Here is a 10,645-nt window from a genome sequence, read left to right on the forward strand (position 1 = left end):
TTTATTTGGGGGGGGGGGGGGGGAGGGGAGGGGGGGGGAGGGGGGAGAGAGGGGGAGAGAGTGGGGAGGGTGGAAGGGCTGGGAGAAAGATTTGACCTATTTTTTTCCAGATGAAGGTTTTAGAATATACATTTTTTTTAGCTTGCCCAAGTTTTTTTCATAAAATGAACTGATGAAGTTGCAGATATATCAGATGAGAAACACATATATGTAGCATGTCATTTTCTACTGCTACATAGACATATTCAAAAACATATTACTAAACTTGAGCATTTATACTCATATAAAATGATAGAAATATGCATTATTTTGTGAAACATGGGAAATTGAATACAACGCTTTAGTTAAAGTTGGTCTTTCTTGATGAATGTTGATACATGCTTACACGTGAAAAAAGAAAGCAGAATGGCAAATACAGTATTATCAAGATCTGAATAAGTTAGTTATTATTCTGAACCCCTTAATGTTTAACAGTACTTGAACTAAAACACATTAGATAATAACATATGATGCAAAAGCTATTACTATCACTGATAATTTCACATATAACATTCTGCTTATTTATTTATTTATTTATTTTAATTGATTCTATCCTTATTTGAGGATGTCATTACTTGTCTGTTACCATCCATCAATCACGACCAGATTTTCTCCATCCATTCCACTGACTGAGCTCAGATGTTTGTGGGAATTTGAGAACCTAAAGCAATGGTATGTGAAGTGTTGATTACACTCCATTTAATCGACCCAACACCTTCCTGTGAATTCTTAACCTTGAAAGTCTGAAACAAATTTTGATAGATGTTTCCATTGGCATTGTTTTCAATATAATGTTGATACAAGCTTTAGTATAGTTACTATACTAAAAACATTCAAAATATACCAGAGACATCTCTAATTCATGTAAATAACAGCCCAGATGTGGCCTGCTCTCTGATAGGATCTCCATTGCTATCTCAGAGATGAAATAGTGAATAATAAACATAAGATACATAGTAATGAGGCTAAATGAGAATTAATAACATTTCTATTTTCTCCTCCTCTACATTTCACTTCAACTAGAGGTAAAAGAATTTCAATTTAATTTAAGTTGTTCCTGAGAAACAACATTTTTGTATATTTTAAATGCAATTTCATGAAGTTGTTAAAATAGAAAGAGTACTTTTCAGCACTGATGACTTACGTCCAAACAAAATTCAAAACATTTTCTAAATTACATCGCAATACTTTTCTTGTAGTAAGTAAACATCTTCACTGGTGATATTACTTGTACAGTGACTTGCATATGATAATATTATGAACATATATGATTGTGGACCCCTCTATATGAAAATCTCACTATCATTAACAGTCATTCTTTGCTGGACTTAGAGGAAGCCTTTAGCAAGAAGTCCAGCATATAGTAACAATGATGATGGTGATGACAATGATGATAATAATAAATTGTTAATAAAAATAATAATAAACATTTTGGGGTTCATAAAAATACAGTCTTTGAAGTAAAAATATGGAAATCTGAATTGAGAAAATAGAAGGTTTTGTAAAACTGAATAGTTTTACAAAGGGAAGTATAAAGAAGTGAGAATTTACATGGAAAGTCACTAATGTTTTGTTTTTAATTCCATTTACAAAATTGACATTAATAATTTTTAGTCTGTTGAGTCAATATGTGTAGAGGGTTTTATCATATTTCATGCAATATTTGAGGTTTAGAGAGTTTACAGGGAAAAAGGAAAAAAAAAAAGTTTAAAGAAGTTATGATTTAATACCTCATTTAAAACTATTTAAAACTCACTTTTGACCTTACACACTTTCCTGTTAACAGATGTGTATTTCAAACTTCTCAATGTTTTGGGAGTGTAATTCTTTATGAGGAAGAAAACAAAGGAAGAAGATATCAAGGAGAAGCATTACTATAGAACATTTACAAGATTTGGTTTTCCAGCAGCAATTATTACCTCTTTTGGTAGGAAAAGTTATAATTATGTTTTCAAAATGATAAAGAAAAAAAAAATCATATTAACTCTCATTTTATAGATGATGTGGATGATGTGTCTGTCATCTTCAAAATACCTAAAAATGCAACAATCATTTATTGAAAGAAGGAATCCTAAGTTTTCTTTAACACAGAAATAACTCTGAATATGTGAATATTTGGTCCAATTTTACTTTACAGAATTGACTTAGTTACTTTGGTCTTCATATATTTTATATATTTTCTTTATATCTGTTAGCCAAAGAAAGATGAAGTATTCATGATCTGGTATTAAAAAACAAACACAAAATTAAAGGAAATGGAGTTGATTACTTTAGAGGAAGAAAAAAAAAAAGTATCTTATTTACTTTGATGATTGACAATCCACTATCCATGAAAATTCATGCAAGGAAACTGAATTTTACATGCTTTCATAAACATCTTTGAATATATTAATGTCTATAATAGATCTACTGAAAGTGATTTCAACTCCTGATTAACTTCTTAAGAAGAAAAGATTAAAGTTCAAATGAATATATAATGGCTGCTACATGTATTGGCTATAATCATTAGTTATGAAAAAGTTTTCTCCTGAGATTATTCTGTGAAATCTAATGCACTAAGTTCACATGTTGATACATGAGATGGAAACTGTCACTTTTAAAATAAACTAATTCTTCCAGTGAAAGGTTTATTTCCAAAATAATATATAATATAATATAATATAATATAATATAATATAATATAATATAATATAATATAATATAATATAATATAATATAATATAATATAATATAATATAATATAATATAATATAATATAATATAATATAATATAATATAATATAATATAATATAACATGATATGATATATGTTTACATATATAAAAATTTTGTTTGTTTGTTTGTTTTGTGTGTGTGGTGGTTATTTATTTATTTATTTATTTATCCCAGGTTAGATACTGGAATGGAGAAAGACACTAGTTTGGCCAAGCTTTCTTTTGTTCAGATGTTAACATTCATTCCTTTTTAATCCAATTTCACATTTCTACAATCAGTTTTATTTCCTGTAGAACGGGTAGAGTTCTTCCTTTCTCAGTTCAAATGAATGTTTTGACATAGTAGCTGGGATACATTCATAAATAAAATAACAAATCATTTATAAATATTAGCTGAAGTGTGAAAAATCTATTAATTCAGGTCACTCATTTTATACTGCATTTGAGTTTGGCTGATTTTGGTAAGTATTTGAAAGCCAAAAATAAATGTTTTTTCATACCAGATTTATTTTATGCTTCGTAATTCTGCGTTGAGAGTAAGCAGTTTGAGTCTTTTCCTCAAATCTTGTTTCCTAAATTGTAAGAGTGACCCCTAGTGTTTTACTGCTTTGCTGTATGCTGCAAGTCTTTTTTTTTTTTTTTTTTTCGCAACGGTTTTAATATACCTCCTTGTAATCGACTGATTTAGCTTTGTGCATACTGCCAAATGCTATTAATGTGCAATTCAATTATCATGGTCCTGTGAAAATGGATGTATTCATAAACTGTACAATGCAGAATGATGAAGAGAATTAAAGCTGTGGCTGGATTGCAGAAGGGTGTTTAACAAGAGGAACTTAGTATTCATGTTTAGGGCTACTCTATGCACTTGAGTATCAAATGAGATATCATTACTGAATGACAGCACAAGATCATTTTTGTGCTGCAGTGTGAACTTCTGGCTCATGGGAGCATGCTTGGTTTACAAACCATCCTTATGCAAAATCCTAGTCTATAGACCCACACAGCACTTCAAACTTCTCTGCCAATGTTCCAATGTTTCCAAGGAGCTGCCCCTGCCACTGGTCTGTAAGGTTATTCCTGAACATTCCTCGTTGCTTTGGCATTCACTTTCTTTCCATACAGATATTGCTTCTACCCTCACCATCCCTGTGATTCCTAGCCAGTGCCTTAAAAGGAAGGAAAGAAAATATGCTCAGTTCAGATAATGAGCATCTGGTATTTAAGCAACTGTTATACCACATGTATGCAGAATTAAATCCTTCAGAATGTTTATGCTGAATCAAAAGGAACAAGTACATCTCAAAACAATTACTGAATGAGAAAAAGTCTTAAAATTAATTTCCTTGTAAGTTATTTTTCTTTTTTTTTAGATTTAAGGATGATTAATGTAATTCAACACTGAAACCAGAGGTATTTAGGATATATATCAGATTTTTGTCCTAGAGGGCAGATTCTCTTTAAAACTATAATCACTGTCTTTATTTTGTAATACCACCCTACTGGCTAACTATGATTTGCTCATTTTTTAAAAACTTTCTGATGGAACGGATAGCATAGTCTTTTTTAGCCATGAATATACAATACTCCCTATGCAAGAAATGCAGAACCCATAAAGTCTCGTTATCTGCATTTTTCATTGTTATATTTGTATTGATGTTGAACTGCATTATAATGTCAATCAGAATTATCTGAGTGCTAGCTTAATTCAGGAGATGCAGATACCAGCTTTCAAAATTATAAATTGCTAAAAAACAAGCTGATGCATTACACAATAGAGATCTGCCAGTAATTTCCATGTAAGACATAATTCCTTAGAAAAAGCTGCAATTATAAACAGAAAACAAAAATGCAAATGGGTCTGAACACATATCTCTATGTAAAATGCTTTCAGATACTCTCAGAATGTAAGGTTTATAAACAGTGTTCTGTACCTAGACACAATGAAAATCCATAGAAGGATTTTATAATATTTTCAGCCTAGTAACTTGCAGGCATGATTTCAAAACAATAAACATAATCCCCCCAAAATGTTTATTCTAAATGTAAATAAAATATCCTGGAAGTTTTCAAAACACCCTGTATTGAGTTTTAAATCATATATAGTACTTACATTTATTCCCTGCCACTACCATGTTCCAGTTACGAACAGATATGAGAAACAGCAGCTTCAGGAAGATCTCAGTGACAGAATCCATGTTCACATTCACTAAGGCATCCAAAAGAACCAGAGTATTAGGAAACAGCTGCTCTGTAGTTCAGTCTTATTCTTGCCTCTTCTTCTCACTGCCTCCCTCTCTGTCTCTCTTCTCGCAGTGCTTTCCAGCAGGCAGACACCTCAATCAAACGCACTCGGCGTCTCCTCATACATGAATACACACCTCCAAATTTGTTCCCCCCCCACCCCCCCCCCCCAACCACCACCACCACCACAGCAGCAGCAATCCCCGAAGAGCAGCAAGAATCTCTCCTCCAGTTTCACAGAATCATTCAGCGATAAACAGCCAGGCTACCCTGCGCAGCTCGCTTTCAGGGGCTGCACGCTCACAACGCGTCCTGGACACCCCTTGTGGTGACAGGTAGGAAATGTGAAGCTCTGACGAAAGCCAGACAATAAAACAGAGCAACCAGCACATGAGCACTAAGACAAACCTCTTGCTCCATGCTTGCTGCATGCTCGCCCTAGACAGTTCGTTTCTTCTTTCTTTCTTTCTTTCTTTCTTTCTTTCTTTCTTTCTTTCTTTCTTTCTTTCTTTCTTTCTTTCTTTCTTTCTTTCTTTCTTTCTTTCTTTCTTTCTTTCTTTCTTTCTTTCTTTCTTTCTTTCTTTCTTTCTTTCTTTCTCTCTTTCTCTCTTTCTCTCTTTCTCTCTTTCTCTCTTTCTCTCTTTCTCTCTTTCTCTCTTTCTCTCTTTCTCTCTTTCTCTCTTTCTCTCTTCTTTCTCTCTTTCTTTCTCTCTTTCTCTCTTTCTCTCTTTCTCTCTTTCTCTCTTTCTCTCTTTCTCTCTTTCTCTCTTTCTTTCTCTCTTTCTTTCTCTCTTTCTCTCTTTCTTTCTCTCTTTCTTTCTCTCTTTCTCTCTTTCTTTCTTTCTTTCTTTCTTTCTTTCTTTCTTTCTTTCTTTCTTTCTTTCTTTCTTTCTCTCTTTCTCTCTTTCTCTCTGTCTCTCTGTCTCTCTGTCTCTCTGTCTCTCTGTCTCTCTTTCTCTCTTTCTCTCTTTCTCTCTTTCTCTCTTTCTTTCTTTCTTTCTTTCTCTTCTTTCTTTCTTTCTTTCTTTCTTTCTTTCTTTCTTTCTTTCTTTCTTTCTTTCTTTCTTTCTTTCTTTCTTTCTTTCTTTCTTTCTTTCTTTCTTTCTTTCTTTCTTTCTTTCTTTCTTTCTTTCTTTCTTTCTTCTTCTTTTTTTTTTTTTTTTTTTTTTTTTTCACTCTTGCTCTCTTTCTTCCTCTCTCTCTTGCTCTCTTGTTTTCTCTTTTTCTCTTCCTCTCTTCCTTTCTTCTTTCCTTTGGATGGGAGGCAGTGTGAACATTATCTATGTGTACTGCTGTTTCTCTCTCTCCATTATATATGTGTACTGCTGTTTCTCTGTTTCTCTCTCTCTTTTTGCAAAAATGCAAAAATGCAATTCTGCATTTTTGAATTAAGTTTTATGTATGTAATAAGTATTATAAACTTATGAGTGAGAATGGTCTGCTTTCAGTGAATGAGTGTAGGCTGACTTACAGGCTGCTCCTCAGAAAAATAAATTATGAAATACCATCTGTGGGTTTATTGTTATTAATAATGACACTTAATAATTACATTTTCAGACCCTAAGAGAAAATCCTTCCAAAATAAACATAAGAATATGCTGATCCTTTCTGAAGAACTTTTATTCCAATATATACACATAAAATACATTTTATTTTGTTTGTTTTTTTTGGTTGGTTGGTTTGTTTGTTCATTTGTTTGTTCATTTGTTTTCTTAAAGTGGAAGTTGTCATTGGCATGTACTAATGTTTGGAACATATATACAAGCATTTCATTTGGGAAAGAGCTGGAAAGGAATTTTAGGTCATTACATTTAAACTATATCCTTAAAGTGTTTCTTGTAACACTAGATAAATTGTTGTGTATGAAGAATAACTTGACTGTTAGCAAAGTTTTGAAACAGATGAGGACAAGTGCTGTGCTGAAAGGTCTCATCAGTGGTTCCATCACTGATGCTTCTGAGGGTTTCTACTCTGCAGCATCTTAACATTTTGGAAGAAACTAGGTAAATAGTGAATTGAAAAATAACATTATGATTTATTCTGAAGTATACAGTCAACAGAGTTAGTAAATATAAATTCAGCCCAGTCACACAAACGTTGTCTTCCTAATTCAGGTGTTCTGTTTAGGAGCTTTGGTATACCATATTTTTCCATCTGAAGGATGTCTGTAGATCAGACACTAGCAAGAGGAAAAAGAAAAAGAAAGAAAAAAAAAAAAAAGACTTCTAAAAAGACTTTTAAAAAGACTTTTAAAATGCTATCATGTTTAAAAAGACCTAGGTTAAGTTAGTATATTGTGCACATTGTCTCTTTTATATCAATTTTTGATTGTATTAAATAGGCATTTATGATCAAAGATAATATGGATCATCACCTGAGTTCTAGTTCACCTAAAGCTTCTCTTAAGTTTTAAACTCTATTTCCAGGATCTAGTTCAACTATGAAGTAACTTGTCTGTAAACTGTCTTTCTTCGTAAAAGAAAGAACAGAAGTTCCATTGATTAATATTGACATTCTAACTAAATTAAAATGAGCATAAAAATGTCCTTTCTACTGCATCTCAATTCTAAAGAATATCCCATGGGATGGTGCTGGACTCTGCATCTAGGAAAAAAAAAATCATGTTTAAAAAATAGGAAAAACATCACATAAAATCTTGGCAAGGTCATTCTGTAGAATGATAGTGTTTAAGATTAGCTCTCAGAACCCCAGGGCTTTGAATTAGGAAGAATTATTATTCCAGTAGTGTAATGCAAAATCAGTAAAAATGCCAATGACTTCGTGGATAAATATCTGTCTCATAAAATAGCTTACAGTAAAAAAAAAGGGAAAATCTGATGGAGAAGGTCAGAGGTTTTTGTTGTTGTGTTTTTAGTTACTTAGTTTGTTTGTTTCTTTGCTTGTTTTTATTTTTGACTCAATTGCAAATAAGTACACAGAGAGATATTATGTATTTTATAATTATGGAAAAGCTGGTCTTATTTTTATAACAAAATAATATGCTGAAATGAGTACATATGCTTATGTGTGAACCGAGAATTACACAAGTCTATCTAACAGAATGTATATGGAATGTCAGGAAAATCATCTTTGTCTATTAATCTATGGTACCTAGAAGTTGCACAAAATAGGCAAGTTTGACTCACCTACTGGTGAGTCAACCTCCTCTCTGCTTTTGCATCATAACTTATCTCCCTCCTACATCCATTAAATATTTTTGTTAAAATCAGCATATTTCTCCATTCTAACATTTTATTTCCCATACAATGCCCAGGTTTGCCATTAACTTTTGAGATCTTCTTCCTGGACCCTCCAAAAGTATTTCCCATTCCTTCTTGATTATATACATCTTTTACTTTTTTTTTTTTTTTTTTTTTTTTAAAAAAAAAAAAAAGCCTCTTCCTATTGTCTTTTATCTCCCTCACTATTTCACTGTCCTGTTTTCTTTCTCACCTATTCTTGCAAAATGATCTGCATATATGTATCATTTAGAAAATGTGTGAGTTCTCCATAACATTGTTTTGTTGTTGTTGTTGTTGTTTGTTTTGTTTGTTTTGTTTTACTTTTGTTTTCCTTACAGGTTCATTCTCATTCTTGAAAATTCTGCTAAATTTGGTTGTACCAAAAATTGAGTCATCTTATTTGGATATTGTCAATCTTCATTTACAAATGAAGGTCTTTAAAATGAAGAAGTTTAAAAATATCATTATTTTTTAAATTATTTTTAAACTGTTTCAAACTATTAGGAAAATAAATTCCATCTAAAATTATTCTGGCATAATATTTTTGGTTTACAAAATGAAAGCAATTTTTTTTTTCTATCCATACTCATGGTGACACCACAGTCTTCTCACTAATTGTAAAACAATGTGAAAAGGTGACAAAGACATAGAACTGTTGCAGGTTGTAGCCCACAGTTAGCATTTTCCTTTGTCTGTCTCAGAAAGTCAACTTTACCGGGAATAAATAAATAAATATCATAATTATTCCTTACATTTTGCATTATAATTAAATAAATAAATAGATTCATATTTGTTTGCAAAGCACAAGAATTAGAGTAGAGTCATCAATGTCCATAAAGACCAGTTGAAAATATTTGCTTTAGTCCTCTGCAGTAAATTCCTCATTCCCTTAAGTCCTCAGAAGACAAACTTTAGAAATTAGCTATTCACTCATCACTTTCTGCATTTTATATTTTATTAATCCAACTTCATTTAGCCAACATTCTCTATAACAACCAACTATGCTACTCAATCTTTATTTCAAGAGAATAGAAAGACAGAGATATAATTTTAAACGTTTCTGTTTCTTTTATCCTAATTCATTCTGTTTCCTTGATCTTCGCTCTGCTTGATGGCCCTGGTTAACCCTCCTTCTAGTGCCACCTGCTGCAGTTTTAATGCTATTACATTACATGTACTCTACGACATCTGGTCATATAATGCAGCTGGAGCAAATGTGCCTTTTTAACATAAACTGAACTGTTTCAAGATCATTTTAAATCTTATTCTCGACATTGCTAGCAATCCTGCAGTAAAACACTGCTGTCTGCAAAGGCTGCAAACAACAGAAATGCACAAAGCCAAACATAAAGACAAATGAATAAAGCTATGTTACATAGCGTTTGTTAGTAATGAGGCTACATGATCTTTAAGGTCCCTTCCAAGCTGAGCCATTCCATGATTCTATGATTCTATGAAAATAAAATTCACATAAAAATAATGCTACTAAGTATATTTTTAATCATAGTAGCCCTCTATAATACAGACAGCATAGAGGAAAAAAAAAAAAAAAAAAAAAGCATGCCAAAAATACAGTGTAACTAATGGCCGTAAAATGATTTTTTCCCAGTAGAGGCAGAATACTACAGTTTGTCTGCTGGTTGCAAAGATGTAAGTTCCTGTGCAGCCTGTTCTTGTTAAAGAAAAAAAAATAATAAAAAATAAAATCAAATAAAACAACATAAAATAAAACAAAATAAAATAATATAAAATAACTAAACTAAACTAAACTAAGCTAAACTAAACTAAGCTAAACTAAGCTAAACTAAGCTAAAATAAAATAAAGTAAAATAAAATAAAATAAAATAAAATAAAATAAAATAAAATAAAATAAAATAAAATAAAATAAAATAAAAATAAAATAAAATAAAATAAAATAATAAATTGTCTGTGAAGAGCACATTTTGCCAATTATTACAGTTATTTCTTTCCCAGGTAACACACAAAACTTAGAACAGAGTGTCTGTGGCCCAGATCACCTGCAGGAGGAAAAGAACACATGGAAAAGCTCTATCTGGACTGTTTAAGCACTGCCTTAACAGTGGGATTGAAGAGTGGAACAAGGTGTATAGCTGCACAGAATGTTTTTCTGCTGCTGCTGCAGGATAAATCGTATTTCCCTCCTGGAAGAATACCATGATTTACTAGAGGCATCTTTTTTGAGTTTTGTTGAAAATGCATAATTTTAGCTCTCATGATTCTTCTAATTTAACATTCAGGAGTTTTTAACCTTGTAGAGTAAACTCTTTGTGTATAATGAGTGCCAGCATAGGAAGTCATAATTTCAATAAACAGAACTGGAGAATGAATTTGTGCATTTGCTGATAAACATTTTACACAAGTCTCACATATGTATGTATAAGAAAG

General features: G+C 31.7%; 1 protein-coding gene across 1 annotated transcript in view; it reads right to left on the reverse strand.

Annotated features, from left to right (window-relative positions):
• CNTNAP4 (contactin associated protein family member 4) overlaps positions 1-4,951 on the reverse strand; it is a gene marked incomplete at both ends in the record, with an annotated part of 216,329 nt that extends 211,378 nt beyond the window's left edge. The window contains one exon of the mRNA XM_082782767.1: positions 4,867-4,951. Within this exon, the coding sequence (XP_082638893.1) occupies positions 4,867-4,951 (85 nt within the window). The remainder of the gene's footprint in view (positions 1-4,866) is intronic.
• Positions 4,952-10,645: the final 5,694 nt, after the last annotated feature.

This window comes from Aythya marila, assembly GCF_965140915.1.
Source record: "Aythya marila genome assembly, chromosome: Z".
NCBI classification, from domain to species: domain Eukaryota; kingdom Metazoa; phylum Chordata; class Aves; order Anseriformes; family Anatidae; genus Aythya; species Aythya marila.